Consider the following 16,561-nt stretch of genomic DNA (forward strand, 5'->3'; position numbering starts at 1 on the left):
TTATAAAAATTGAAATGAAAGCAAATTAACAAACCTGTAATTTCTATGATCTTTGAGTGATGCCGATCTTTGTACCGAATAATTTGGAATGGGCGTGTAAACGTTGCCTAATGCGCTTGTGGGATTATTGATAATGTTGGTGTTGATGTTACTTTTACTGTTATTAATATTGTTACTGTTATTGCTATTATTGTTGATGTTGTTATTGCTATTGCTACTGTTGCTATTGTTATTTTGGCTATTACTGTTACTACTGTTGTTACTATTATTGAGTTGTTGTTGCTTGGCCGGTAATATGGGGCATGAATTGGCTTTTATGCGTGCGCGCAGCTCATGATATTTTTGATAGAATCTGCACCACATTGTTTGCATTCGTTTATTTTTATTTTTATTTTTATTTTTTTTTTTGATTTTGCGTCATTTCAGACATTCGTGTATGCGTTTTCATTTCCAATTCATTAACAACCAAAAGCATTATTTTTTTTTAATTTATGCAACAAGCGCCAATGGTTTGTTTTATTACAAATTTTATTTTGTTTATTTGTTGTAGTTGTTGTATTTGTTAGCAGGACGATTTGTGGTTGTTGAATAGTGATTGGTGAAAGTGTTGGTTGTGGTTGTGAGAGTAGTAGTAATGGTGGTTTGTGGTTTGATGATGTTTTTTGTTTTAATTTTTTTGTTTTGTTTGTTTGAAGTGAGTATGCAAAAAATAATAAACAAATTAAATTTTTGTATTAGTAATTTGGTCACAAATCATTGGTAAAATAAATATTTTACAATTCAGTATTTTCAAAAATACCAAAAAAATATATATGACGTTTGTGTATGTGATACGTTGTCATAAACACATGTTTCTATACATACGTACCATACATACAACAAATTTGGCGCGGACTGAAACATAAAACCGAATCGATCGATAAATAAAAATAAAAAAATTTCTTAATTTTTTGTGTATCGCATTTTGCTAAGTTTGTCAGTCCGGTTCAAATTTGATCACCTGTTATGTATGTGCATATGTATAAGAAACACACGAAAAATACCTTGCAAGTTTTTTAAACGCGCTTGCTTGAACCCGCACGAATGCACATTTGCTACTACTGTCTTCAATTATTTTGGTTAGCGCATGAAARTAACGCTTCTCAACTTTATTGGCGATAAGCAGCGATATCTGCGCGAATGCTTCAATTACTCGCTACAATTGTTTGCAATCTTATCTCAGTTTCGACAAAATGTTTGAGTATAGATTTTTTAATAGAAAATAAGGTAACTAAGAATTCCAGCGAATAAAATAAATATGAACGCATGTTGTTACTCATGTAGAGTTGTATGTGTTAGTAAAAGTGAAATCACTTTGATACGTAAAAGCGAATAAAAAGTGTCTGATATGTGCTTGAGCATACGACATATAAAACCAGGTTCTGACCAGGTTACGTAGACGCGTTTATGTATGAAACAGAGTCCATACTTGAAATGCCGTAAAAATTCCCAGAATWGAGTTCTACGTTATCAGAATTGAGTCGGATTTTATCCGACCAAGGGTTGTTATTTCCACAAACTAACCCTATTTGGATCGGCAATTTTTTTATGAAATACCAACACTTAAGTAAGACTAATTGTAGGCGTTCTGCTGGCTTGCAACAAATTTATGTTGAAAAAGTGTACGTTTACAAGTCGTGGTGTATAATGCCAAAAATTATTTTCCTCAATAATGCAAAAATTCGAAAAAAAATTCAACGGCCGAAAACATAATCAATAAATATTCAAAATATTTCGATTTTAAGACAAAAATGAAGTCCTGTTATAAATGTATAACATTTTAGAAATTCCTCACTTAAATATTTTTTAAACTTAATGTATATGCATTTTATTTTATGAAAGCTCAAGTGCATAAATGAAAGGCAATTTATGACTAATGATGAAAATATGCTCTGGTTATTTAGCAAGAAATATAACATATCTACGTATATAAAAATATACATAATAAAAAAATCTGTGCGCATGAATTTAAAATATGAAAAGCGACGCTGTACACATACACAAACACACAGTATGAATAAATATTTTTGATTAATTTTGCCAAAGAAAAKAGATAACTTGCAAATAACCATAATTTGTGCTTAAAAAAAGGTATAAATAAATAACTTAAATTTAGCCAAAATAAGTGGGCGCTTTTGTTACTCACTTCTCGTCATGCTCGAAGCTCTGAGTGCGTCTTAAAATAACATCTGATGTCTCTGTGGTGCTGTTAGTTTTACTAACATCTTTTTCAGGAACTTCTAGTAAATGTAAAAACAGATAAAAGCATGAGTAATGTCATTAAGAAACCGTTATATGTGTTTAACTCACGAATTTTCGTTGGACTTTCATTTTGTGTGCGCGCTCTTGCCAAGCTGTTGCGTCGCCATGGCGCTTCATCCTCAACCGTTTGGTTGTCTGTTGTAGCAACGGCGGATGGTTTGACAGTTTCATGCGTTTGTTTTGATTTCTCATCTGSAATAAAGCAAGGTTTTATAATAATGCTAAGTTTGAAAAGTGAAATCAAAACCATGAAAAGAAAACTTTTATTAAAAAATGGCAAAAACTCAAAATAAATAATAATATTTCAAACAATTAGAGTGGAACGCATTTTTGTTTACAGAAAAATACTGTCTCGCTTAGGTCAAATTAATATTAAAAAGAAAAAAAAAACAACACAAATAAGTTTACCAACGCCAGTCACAGTTATGGTCACAGTCAAAACGAGTTATAGGCCAAAAAATTGAAATAACGCTAAATATAATCAACCGCACATACATACATACATACATACAAAACCAAGTTCCAATTATAAACGGAATATATAACTCCTACAGCATATCCGCCACATGGTGGGAATAGGAAATTCCTTTCGTCATGAAATGCTGTAGTATTATAAAACAAAAACAAACACACATACACACGCATTCACCAAAGATACCTTCAAGTTCGGATAGGCTGGTCGAGTGTGAGCTCTCTGTTGAGTCGGTGAGTTCAGAGTCAGTTTCATCATACTCAGCTATACGCGCCAGATTATGAGGCTCCAGTTGATCACTACTATCGATCATTGGCAGTTCATTTTCGGTTATGGAAGCTGTTAGGTAAACATATGTATTTACAAGAAACGCATTTTGGACGGCACACAATGGACACGATGAGCCGGGTGGTTGTAACGGAAATGGCAGCCAAATAATTCACAGTCATTCATGTACAATTGGGAATAATGCAATACAAAATGACATATGTATKTAAATAACTTGGATTTACTCGTAAAAGTTTAAAGTTTTCGTGTAGAAAATGCCAACGAATGTAAAGTTAAAATGTAAACTCAAAAAAAAAATTATAAATTTTTGTATACGGTAAAATGGCAGTGCGCGTGCACAACTCAAGTGTGTGGCAGTAGAACTTATTTTTTAATTGTATATATAAAAATTAAACTAAAGGCAGTTAAGTTGGTGCRCAAAGAAAGAAGTTTCTTAACGGCCATGTGAACCTAAAGAATTGAGAGTAACAATGAGAATGAAAACCAAAACAAAAACGGCAACGAACAAGGGGAGTGGACGATAAAAAATTGATTTGAAAATATATTAGTTCATAGTAAATAAAAAGATTAATTTAAACACAAAAAAATATTCACTTCGGCTGTACCGAAGCTGTAATGCCCTTCACAGGTGTTTTTGTTATAGTTTTACAGGTATACACAAATTTGTATMATGATTTTTATTAGTCAATTTGTACAGATATATGCTATAGTTTTCCTATCCGAACAATATGGAGAATAATTTATGCCAAATATCGGAAGAAAGCTTGTCAAATAAAAATGTTTTTCTTACAAGAACTAGAGTTTGTTGTTATTGTTATTATAACCGTTAAAACGGGTACCTAAAAGAGATAGCGGCAGAACTCAACCGATTTGACAGTCCTTCAGCGGATAAAAAAAAATCCGAGTCCGTTCCGGTTACGTAGAAACGACTGYCTATGGTATGCTATAGCAGCCAAATCTGAACAACATGTGTAGAAACTCTATCGCTGACTCCTAAAACAGTTCATGCCAAATTTCGTTAAAATAATTTGACATATAAAAAAGTATTCTATACAAGAACGTGATTTTACACAGTCAGCATGCATGGCAGCCGCATTCTATAGTGGACCGATAACAACAGTTCCACCAAATGCCTTTTTTTGAGTAAAGGACGTGCCCAAATTTCAGAGCGAAAACTCCAAAACTGAAAAAACGTAATCCGCGTAGGAACAGGCAGACGGACGTAGAGAGACTTTATATACCCTGGTCAGGGTATAATAATTAAAATATGTTTAGGTTATGGTTGACTACAAATCTACGTAACGTATCCGTAAATACAGTAGAGTTGTGTGCGCACATACCATTCGCTTGATCCTTTGACTGATCCGATTTCACTTCCACTCGTATGATTTTCGTTGGCGTATTATCAATGTGATTTTCAATTTTATCTGAGATTCTGCGTCATGGGAAGAGAAAGAGAAGGAATAAATTACAAAACAACGTAGAGTGATTTATATGAAACGTACAACCTGATTTGACTAGAAGGACGACGTTTGACACGTTTATTGCTGGTGCTACGCAATTCCTCCAAGAATTTCGCCATTTTACGATCGGCCACATCGATGCACGTCTGACCGGCATAATTGCGTATATCCATATCGGCCATGGCATTGACCAGCATATCGGCGGCCTCCTTTTGGCCCCAATGTGATGCAGCATGCAACGGCGTCCAGCCGTCATTGTCCTGTTTATCAACATTAGCACGACCGGCGAGTAGTAAACTTATAACCTAAAAAARACCATAAGAWAATTGTGTTGAATTTTTAATGAAATTATGCTTAAAATKTATTTAATAAACGCCCACCTTTGTATAGCCCTTTGCTGCGGCTACGTGCAGCGCTGTGGCACCTGTTTTCGGATGCGGCCGATCCACTTCGGACGCATCGCTGCGCAACCATTTCTTGGCATCGCTCAGCATTAGCTGCTCCTCCGCCTGTCGCGCCTTCTCGCAGTCGATATTGTGTTCAGTCATCACCTTTTGCATGAAATCCATCATCGCCAAATGTTGTATATCGACAGCCAAGTCCACGGCCAAGTCACCGTCGCTATTTACAGCGGCCGGATCGGCGCCATGCTCCACCAAATAGCGGGCTATGCTCACGAAGCTGCCCACAGCAAAAAAAAAAAACAACAAAAACAGAAAATGAGCAAGAAAAAAACGTAATAAATATTGCGAAAGTGGTGGCAGAAGGTGCAAAAAATTATTTATATTTTGATTATCATCAATTTCGCTTTCAAAAGTATTTGGCCAATTGGCTACTCACCCGCATGAGGCGGTGGCATGCAGCGGCGTCCAGCCTTCATTATCTTGTCTGTTTATATCAGCGCCATGTTCGATTAGAAATTCAACCATTTCTAGATTATCATCAATGCAAGCCTAAAATAAATAAAAGAAAGCGTGAAAACTTTTCATTTTGCTTGATTTACATTTGTAAATTAAATAATCTTACAAATAAAATTTTTTGTTAACAAAATTTTAAAATAAAATCTAAACTTTCTAATAACACATTTCTTTGAACTCTAATGCTAGTTTGCAAATCATTTAAAAATTTTATATTCGRGAAATTTATTGAAAATTGTTTGACATAATAAAAATGTAACATAAATTATAAAAGTTGTATTAGTTAGGATTTTCAAAACCTCTATTTGTTTTAGCTTTAACTACACTTTAGGTGTTGAAAGCATTATACTATATTGAGAAAAAAATTCCAATCCGCTGCTTTTTTGATCATTTTAATATCCCCTTAGGTGTGTGTCTTTGCTGATTTATGCCTAGATGTARGCAACATKTTTATCTTATTGACTCAATGCGTGAAAWAATCGATGAGAACGCAAATAAATATTATAATTGAGTGAGAACGGTTTGGGTCAATCTGTAGTTAGTTTAAGAACGTAAAACTTTAAACGAGTTTTTCTGGGAACTGTATTTTATGGAGCTGGCGSCAATGGATTCACAGTATAAGTACTAATTCTAGTAAATATCGAGAAAGAATTTTTGATAAAGGCTGAAAAATTGCCATAGTTGGTCTTGCTTTGGAAAGGCTAATCCTTTAACAGAGCTTCCAACTGACCTATAATTAGTATACTAATAATGAGTTGGTAATAATATTTATATTAATATACACAGACTAAGAAGCTTAGAATTCTAGTGTATTAAAGTGTTCATGTTGTACTAGCATAAGATATTACTCAAGTGCGGCTGATTGTACAGCTCGGGCTGGATATATGTATATGCGCCTCCATAATCGGTAACATTTGGCAATCTGATGRTTGGACAACCAACATTTACACTCTCAATTCTATACTTAAAAAAATAATAGTAATAAACCAATCTACTTGAATCCTTTCATTTCAAAAATACTAGAAAATCTGATAGAGAGTTCGAAAGGCGTTGAAGTTAAATATAGTTCTGAATCCTTGACTGAAATATCTACGAGAACACCTATGATAAATAGTTCCAAGGAAACAGTTAAATTCACTCCACTTTGACCTAATTTTTTGTATAATATAAGTACTCAGCTTTTAACGAAAAACTAATAACCAATTATTAATAATTTGGAAAAAGCGACGTGAGGAAACCCGCTGATTTGATCAAATGACAAGGAGAAAAGTAGCAAGAAARYGTCATAAAATCCWGTACAGTTATGAAAAACATTGTTTYTGGAAATCGGAACATTTATATTTTTAATAAAAATAAGAAAAACAAATTTAAGAGCTTACATGGGTTAACGGGCTTAAAAAATCGATTTTCTCGATATTTTATTAAATTCTACAACACCTCTAGAATCGTGTCCTAAATTTTCAAGTTGATCTGATTAATAGTTTTGGAGATACAGCCTTGAGAACTTGCGCGCTCTAGGTTAGCTAGGCTTAGTGTGCCGTCTTTAAACACGTTTTGTTGGAAACTGTGTTTTTGAAGTTGGTTGGCAAGATWTCTCGAGAACTACTCAACCGATCTCTGATAAACAATTCTTAAAAATTTGGACGAATTTGGATTACAACTATTTAAGGAAAAATACCAGGCAATTTCACTTTTTTGTAAAAATGTCCAATTTTTAGTTTTTTTCCTTCGTCCAAGTTTAAAATTAACTAAAACACGTATTTTTTTTACTTACGGTGATGCAGTAAGAAGTTATTCTGCCAATGCGCATCTTTTTTACGAGGGGTCACCGGAAATGGCGTCACATTGGCATCGCTTTTTTTTATGCAAAAATATCAGAATTTCTTGGTTTGTTACAATAAAAAATTCTAATAAAATATTTAATTTTTTATATGAGAAAAAAATTGTTGGAAAAATGCTATTTTTTATTTTATTTAGAAACCTATGTAAGCCCACAAATAAAAAAAAATTTCCATATACATAAGGGCTTGATTTTGAACAATCCATTTGTATGAMAGCTATATGCTATAGTGTTTCGATTAGTATTTACATATAAAGAGTCAACGTTATAGATTTAGACAATAATCTGTGCCAAATTTCGTAAAACCAAAAAGTTTTTCATATAAAAACTTCTGTGTCATCGATCAGTTTCTATGACAGCTATATGCTATAGTGATTAAATCYKAATTATYTATTCGAAGATTRTACCGTTATCTTGGCAATAATCCACATTAAATTTCGTTAAGACATTCTGGCAAATGAAARGGGTTTCCATATGTGCTTGATTTCAATCGATTTTCAGATCCATATCCCAAAGACTGAGACACTTTCGGGTATATGCAGACATGGACATGGCTTAATCGACTCAGCTGATTATGCTAATCATTTATATTATATGTACTTATATTTTATAGGCTCTGCGCCGTTTTCGTCTGGGTGTTGCCAACCTCGTGGCAAAACCTCTTCAGGGTAATAGTMATTAATACTTGTAAACTATATATTAAATTTCCCGCAGAGAATTTCATAAGAAGTCTAAATTGCGYATATGCAAAAAATTGCAATCAATTTAAATATAAGTAAATACTACAAATAACCACTGAGGCACTTTTTAGCTAGAAAAATTAAAAACACTCGAGCACAGAAAGCACGTAAAGCGATAAAAAAAAGTCGAAAATAAAAATTGGCGTCATTAGCACACCAAAGTAAAAATCCAAAGAATATTAGTTGTACAGCAATTTCCCAAGAATACACCCAAATTACAACAACAGATATTGAATTAAATTGATAAACAAAAAGAATAGTTACAACACACAACAATAAAAATGAACTCGTATGCCGCGATAAATTCAAAGTGAAAAGTAAAATGGACTTCGCACAAAAATGACGATGATATCATCGCTTCTTCCAGCGCTCGACAATGCCCTGCACCGATTGCGGAATAAGGTGGTACGCAATGGTGGAAAAATAGTACGCCTCACGCCTCTTTCACGCACACACACATTCACACACAGCCACGTGCATACAAATTGGCATGTACATACATATATATGTATGATRTGTAAACAATAACAAATCAACAGCAAGTATAATAATATTAGCAAAAGGTGCAAATATCCACATTGCCCATATGAATTCGCCGCCGATGGTTTGTTTCATATTTTTGCTATCGCTCAACGCTTCAGCATTGTTTAAACTTTATAGCACACAATCTGATAACGGCACATTGAGAATAGATGTAGGAAAGGAAAAAAACCCATTAAATATATTATATATACATACATACATATATGCTATTTTGGTCAGCCAAACAAGCAGTCATGCCGATTTTGGTGTCTTCGAAGGAATGTCTAAACGCCACTTCAAAATAGCGGCGCCGCCGACGCCTGCCACTCAGCTGACTGTTACCTTTCTATCATATATTTTCTATTATTTGTTTGCCTTATCAATTTGCATAAAGCATTCGGGTTTGCACAATCGAAAATGTATCTATGAAATTAGATTATTTATGAGGAATGCGATGACCGTTCGAAAGCCAAACGAGTGTGTGTTCTACATTCAAATTTATACACGAATAATTTGAATTTGAAATATTTGAAAATCGTAAAGTTTATACGTGAAKACTTAATCGTTTTATAATATAAAATAATACATGTTTGAAATTTTGAAAAAAAAATTGCGGGAATTTCCAAAAAATTCTTTTATGCATTAAGGAGGTATAGTAAATCAGGAAAAAATCTTTTTTCGAGAACTCTTTTGGGAAGAAGCATTTTATATAATAAAAAAATAAATAAATATACATTTACAAAATGTATTATACTTTCATAAATAATTATTTTGAAAAAGAAAACAAAAATTCCCTTGATCCCGTAGCCGATCTACAAGAAGGCCTCCGAAATGTGATGTTTGACGGCGAGGAAGATTTTTCTGCTTAAAATTATCTCAAAGTCAAAAGCAAAACAAAAATATTAATACAATTGATAAGTACATGTAATGGTCGAAGAACCAGACAAAATTCTGATTTTTGACAAATGGCACCTTCCCAAAAGTCGTTTTTTGTGGAAAAACTTGGCTTAAAAAATCGAAATTATTATACAAATCTTATTCGTTCGATCAATACTTGACAAATATAAGTAGGAATGTCGTGTGGAAATTTCAAGCTGATCGCTACAGCCGTTTCGTGGAGATTATCTCATCAAGTCTGAAAATGAAACAGTATTATTGGTTCACGTTGAAATTTTCGGAGAGAAATCGTATGGATATAATACCTGAAATGCACAATATATAAGTTTTTATTGTTTTTTTTTTTTCTTAAGTTGACTTTAGTTAATGAAACTAATTTCTTAATTAATTTTTCAATTTTAATGGACATTGATATAAACATATAATTTTTTCTGTATAATAGTATTTTTTGTTGATCATTTAGGTGTGTGTCTTCGCTGATACGCGCCTTAATGTAGGCAACATTTTTTATATTTTTAGTATATAGTTTTTAAAGTTCGCGAGAGAATCAAATAATTTTACTAAAATCAACCAATAAATTTGGACTTTTGTGTGGACTACTAATAATAAAAAATAATCTCGATGTCCCAAAAGTAAATAAAGATATAAGAATGTGATATAACAAATTTATGAATACAACGACAGCTTATTTTTTATATTTTATAAAGTATTGAAAATATTTCTTAAGTAATATCTACTTCCGTTTTCAAACACAATCTTTACTAAGAACAATGACCATATGAAATTTTTTTAAATAAGAATTTCTATTTCAAATACAAAATCGAAAATTGTGGTTCAAGCTCAGAGWTTTATTATTGCCTGCTGCGAGTCGTCAGCTATTACAAATCAACTTTCTGTATAATTTTTCATATTCGAAAGACCTCAAGTGCACGGAAGCTTGATCACGTACTCWTTTAGTTAAATATAGACTAAACTTCGGCTTAAAGGACTTAGAAGTGATGCAAAGATGCGAGGCAATAAAACTGGTAAATGCTGAAAAAAAATTTTAAGTTATATATACACACAATATATATTTTGAAGGTCTAAGTTTATGAAAAATGAAATCTTTCACCTAACCACAATATATCCTACCAGTAAATCAATATCAATAAAAACGAAAAATTTAAGCAAAAACATTCATTTTCACTTCCAACTGTTTTCAAAATTTAGTTGATAAAAAAATATTTTAACTACCCTACCCCTTAAAATACTCATAATAGAGAACTCAATTTTTAAATTTAATTTTCCAAAATCTTTATCATGCAATCAAAAAATATTACTACTAAATCATATATTTTTGTTTTATAAAATATTTTTTGATCCWTTTTTTAACTTTCATATTTATTTGTTTGATATTATTAGAGGGTAGACTCTTGAATAATTCAATGACACATCAACTGCAGCACTTCCTCTTTGATTATCTAATGTGAGAATTAGAAAATTCAACAGAAAATTTATTAATAGCAACAGCTGATTTCGTACACGTGGCGCCAGCGACTGATATTTTCATGAGGCGCCTAGCCTACACACCACTCCAAATTCAATGAGTTGTTGTTTTTTTTTTTTCTTTAAAATTTTGAATGAGATCATGGAAAAGTTATTCAAATTTGTGTAATGAATCAAGAAAAGATTATATACTATAAACACCTGCAACATCCGGTCTAATTTTCGCCCGATTTTATCCATTTTATACACAAMTATACATTGTTATCAGCAAATCACGCCCTCTCATGTTCATTGAAATAACTCCCATGTTGGCCGATATAAGCGGTACAAAGTCACCCGGAAGTTCGAAAATCGTTGCGTTAGATGCATGGAAGCTAAGAGAAGTATTGACACGATTCAACCCATTTTCGACACACAGACGTACCATTGTCAGGACAAGACTCTCTCTGAATTTCAATTATAAATCTGATATATTGACCAATATATTTGGTAAAAAGTMAACTATAGGTACCGCGGTCCAAATATTCGGTAAAAATATTAAAATTAAAATTTTATTAAATTGTTTTTTTCCAATTTTTTCTTGGATTTGGACAATTTTTGGTCATAGGGTGGCATACTCTAAAGAGAGATTATTAGTGCAAAGTTCCATCCCGTTATACTAATTACTCCTATATTTGTAGACTGGAAAGAAAGAGTCAGATGGAATTTAAAATTATATTATATGGAAACTGGGTGTGGTTACAGTCCGCCCATTTTGTAATTTTTACAGCCAATTACACTATTCCTGAATCAACTTCGTATTTTCGACAATTTTTTTTTTCAAATATAAGAATCGATTTTTTCAAATTCATAAGAGGATCCTTGATTTCTCTAACTCATGACACCTTCAAAAAAAAAAAAAAAAAATAAAAAAAAAAAAAAAAAAAAAAAAAAAAAAAAAAAAAAAAAAAAAAGCAGAATACCACGAAATTTTTAATTTATCCCATAATTCAGATTTTTTAAGTTTTTCGGGCCCTTGTTCATATATTTTACTATTTTTGGAGATTCCTTAAATTTTTTAGTTCGATTTGCTTGTCTGAAAAATTTCAAAAGCTATATTAAAGCCTAACTTTTATTGTGCGCACCTTGAAGCTGAAGGATTTTTTAAAAGATATTTAATGACTCAACTAATTAGAAGATATTCTACATCCAAATTCGTCGATTAAGAATCGGAGACTTAACCAATAAAACAAAATAATTACAATTCTTTACTGCCAAAAAATGTAAATTCGTTTACATTTTAAAAAAGATACTGCATTATTGTGTCCACAACTGTATAATAATTGTGTATATGTGCAAAAAATGTGTTATCTACAAATAAATCATTATGAGTAGGTTGCCAGTAGAGTGAAGATAAAAACGATTTGGAAGTTTTTGCACAAATGGTGTCTGAATGTGGGGAAACGATTAGGATAAATACATAACAACATAAATATGTGAAATGTCAGAACATTTCAAAGTACAAATGTACATATTTGTAGGGGATTACACATGAGCTGCCACCGCCAACGAGTGCAATTGTGAAAAATATGAATGTTTGCAAATTCAGCGCCATTTGTATTGTGTATTTGAACAGACTGTAGCAACAAATATACGTACATACGTCGTACATACGAGGTACGCCCGAAAAATACATGGGCAAAGAATTTCCTCGCGATTTTGTGCACAATTTGAATTAGTGCTCCAAAATAATAAAACAAAAATGTTGGCTAATGGGTGAATCTAACGATGAATTTATTCTAAATGAACAAATGTTGTAACGATTGTGAACATATATTCTGACAAAAAAGTACCCGGAAATTGTAAATAATACCCAAAATATTTAATTATATYAATTATTTTATCGCCTTTAAAGTAATACTCTCCAGTTGTAATACACTTGTCCTTAAATTTTTGGCCTTTAAATTCGGTCACAATAATACWCTTTTTGGAAAAAATTCAGATTTCTCATTTTAAAAATCAGTCTTTTACTGCTTTTGAAAATATAAATCGTAATCAGAATCGCTTTAAGCGTTAGAAGAAGCATAGACATTTGTATATTACATACTTAAGATGGAATACAGGAGACAACACTATAACAGATTATCACACAAGAGATTTTCCAAACTTAGAACCCACTTACATTTGGAGCGTATCTCGTGCATGTCAATGGGTCTGCATGCTGCCGGCGCTCAGCCGCATATTTGCTCATCTGCATGCTTATTTACGTACCTACTTATCACAGTATTAACCTAGTTATTTGCAAATACTGACTGCTTTGCACTTTTTCAGATAGAAATTTTAGACACATACTATAAATGTAGGTGTAGGTGGCAAAATATTCAGGGTAACAATTGTTTTCAAGTGGCAAAGGTTATTGCATGATATAATAATTCAGATATAAATAAATGTTTCATATTAAGAAAGAGCCTTAAATAAATGTACAGAGGATAATTGAAACGATTTACACATATTATATAATTCTCACTAGTATAACATTTTTTTTTAATTTTTGAACATTTCGTGAAAGCTTCTAAAGACCWTCCAACCAAGACCGGTGGCGTTAACTAAAAACTCAAAATCTTTTTCTTCGCGGAGTGTCACTTATGGGAGAAATAATGTATGGATCCGCGTACATGGCTAAACAAACTTAGGTCGTCACCATGATTATTTAATGTATATATTATACTTTATAGAGTATCCGAYGCTTGCTTCYGGATGTTACAAAGACTCATCACTATCGTTCGTCTCATAGCTGAAGTTGATTTGATTAAATTTCCATAATATTTGAAATTTGCTCAGGGTCTTGACATCTTAATTTACCTATGTAAAATTAAAGTAACATTTTTTTTAAATTAAAAACGAAAAATTGCAACTGGTAAGTATTAAAGCCAGGGAAGTACCCTCAGGAACATAAAACTTATTAGTTATATGGGTCTAAGGCGAGTTTTCACCCGAATGTAAGCACAAATTGTGCATCGTTATAAGAAAAGCACGCTCTCCCAATTTTATTARGACAACTCACATATATGAGATATAAAGGCCGGTATTGATCCCATTCAACCACGTTGTAAGTCATTGACATATTACTATCAAGTTTTTTTTTCTGAATTTCAGTTAAAAATCTCCCACACTGACCCATATTTGCGTTAAAAGGTCAACTCCAGCTACCGGTGTCCAAATATTCGGTATCTATTTTAGCCATAAAGTGGCTCACTTTAAAATTCGTGCAACGTTTTATTTAATATTGATTGCTTCTTGATTTTTACACTGGAAAGGAAGGAATCAAGTGGAATTTAAAATGGTGTGGTATATGGTAAGTAGCTGTGCTCAGATTTCGCCTGTCGCTCTGTGACATGGGAATATGAGAAGAAATCAGTCGGTCGGGTTCCGAGATATGTGATTTCACCCAATATTCTAGCTTAGCGCATAAAATGTTTCATCAAAATATCTCAATGATAGGTCATCTATATACAGAACTTTTACACAAATTTTGATAGTGATCAGATAATTTGCTTCCTAGTAATCACTAAGGCAAAGTTGGCAAATGCGCTTAAAGATAAACTGATGGAGCGGTACACAATACAACTTTTTAAAATTTTAGAAATTTTGTTTTAAAAGTAGAATTAAAAAAATCGTTGCATTTAAATTTCACTCTATGAGTGCCTCTTAAGGCGCCTCCGCCTGTTTAAAAGCTCAAATTCAACCTGAGGTCGCTTGTCAACCGGCGATTTGAAATGACAATCGCACATAACATATAGKTTGTCAAAAAAGTCTTGCGGTATTTTTTTATTGAATTTTCATTTGTTCATAAAATTTTTTTTKATGACTCATGCCCAGCTCTTGACCGATGCTACGGCTGCCACTATGCCGGTCTCTTTCGACCAACTCAGCGATTTGATCGCAATTTTCGACGACAGGCCTTCCGGAGCGTGGCKCATCTTCGACCATCTCTACACCAGAACGAACGTTGAAACCATCGTTGTGCGGTGGAAATGGAAACTGTATCGGGTCTATAAACTGCGCAAATTTTATTGGCGGCTTGAGATGCATTTTTGCCTTTATCGTAGTAGTACTGTAAAATATGYCGTATTTTCTCTTTATTTTGCTCCATGTTTGCGACGCTATAACTCACGAACGACTTAAAAGAAACGACAATCAATCAAACACGTGTTAGCGCGTGAAATGAGCTTTCCAAAAAGGTATAGCATGACCCGATGCGACGAATAAAACTAGAACTACGCGCTCTTAGCGCCAACTAGCGAAAATACCGCAAGACTTTTTTGACAATCTTATTTTAAATAAGTGTACTGTAATTAATATTATCCCGAGTCTATCCAGGTACCACTTTGACTGAATATATTGAGATATAGTATGCTAATCCCATATGATTATGAATATTTATGAACGCAAAACTATTTGTTGGACTAAATGCGGCAGACTCGTAAATGTCTCAATATTTCAAATATAAATTAATTTTTTCAGACAATTTTATTTTTAAAGGCCTCAGTTGTATTTTGATTTATAAGCACACACACACATATGTACATACACACGGCTTACATACAAACAATTTGTAAATAAATATACTTTTCAATGCTGCGTTCTTGCAAGAAATGCAACAAAATACAAATTTTAATTTATGAATTTCGTTTGAATGTCTGAAGTTGTCTAACGAAAGATTATTGAAATTAATTGATTCAATTAATGCAGTTTTCGAAGAAAATTAAAATTAAGCTAAGAAATGAAAACGAAAATGACGGCCTTACACTGTGTTAAATGCTTGTAATGAGCAAAGAACATACATATGCATATATAATATGTATATGTGCATATGTATGTTTTTACACACATATTTATAGTAAGTGTGTGTGTCAGTGCTTGCTGTCGCCAGTGATAGAGAAATTCTTACTTTCAATGAGAAATTCTTGATTCTTAATCTGCTTGGCACTAGGCATTGTCGACACGACTGCAGCCAACCACCATACACATACATATCTATACACRCACATACWTACAGTACTGCGGCGCATTGAAAGAGTGTTAATTTTTTTCTTATTTTCCTCGATTCGTGGTTGCGTTGCCGCATTGGCACTGGCGATTGCACTTGTAATGTTTATTGTGTGAGGTATTTTGTATGTTCTTTTTATAATTTTGATTATATATATTTTTTTTTTGTTTTGCTTGCATTTTTGTTTTTTAACTTTTGTTGTTGCGCTGCATGCGCCAGCAACGAGCGGGCGCTGCCGCATCGCTTTCAGCATAATAATAGAAACTATTAGCGCAAGTTTAATCAAATAAAGTGTTATTCACCCCATTTGTTACTCAAGCGCATACCCAACGCGTCAGACGGAGTAACTGCAGCAACAGCAGCAGCAACAACAACRGCAAAATTGAAATTAAAAATGAAATAAAAAGGCCAACCTACTCGCTGGCTGCACGGCTATAATGCAACTGCATTTACAAGTGGTAAAAGTGTAAGTGTTAGAAAAYCAACACACAAACACACGTAGATATTAAAAAAAAAAGAGCATGTATTTATGTAAAAATATGTTTTTGTTTGCGCATAGAAATTTGTTGTATTTTTTTTCTATTTATATTTACTTTTAGTTAAGCAC

General features: G+C 32.8%; 1 protein-coding gene across 1 annotated transcript in view; it reads right to left on the reverse strand.

The window, feature by feature from the left end:
• The window catches only part of LOC108967737 (protein phosphatase 1 regulatory subunit 12B), a gene marked incomplete in the record, with an annotated part of 67,229 nt that overhangs the window by 37,957 nt on the left and 12,711 nt on the right, over positions 1-16,561 (reverse strand). Inside the window, 8 exon segments of the mRNA XM_018931339.1 lie at positions 35-352; positions 2,186-2,279; positions 2,350-2,493; positions 2,960-3,112; positions 4,402-4,496; positions 4,570-4,829; positions 4,905-5,205; positions 5,365-5,477. Coding sequence (XP_018786884.1) covers positions 35-352; positions 2,186-2,279; positions 2,350-2,493; positions 2,960-3,112; positions 4,402-4,496; positions 4,570-4,829; positions 4,905-5,205; positions 5,365-5,477 — 1,478 coding nt within the window.

The sequence above is a fragment of the Bactrocera latifrons genome, unplaced genomic scaffold (assembly GCF_001853355.1).
Source record: "Bactrocera latifrons isolate USDA-ARS-PBARC rearing strain unplaced genomic scaffold, ASM185335v1 scaffold_197, whole genome shotgun sequence".
NCBI lineage: Eukaryota > Metazoa > Arthropoda > Insecta > Diptera > Tephritidae > Bactrocera > Bactrocera latifrons.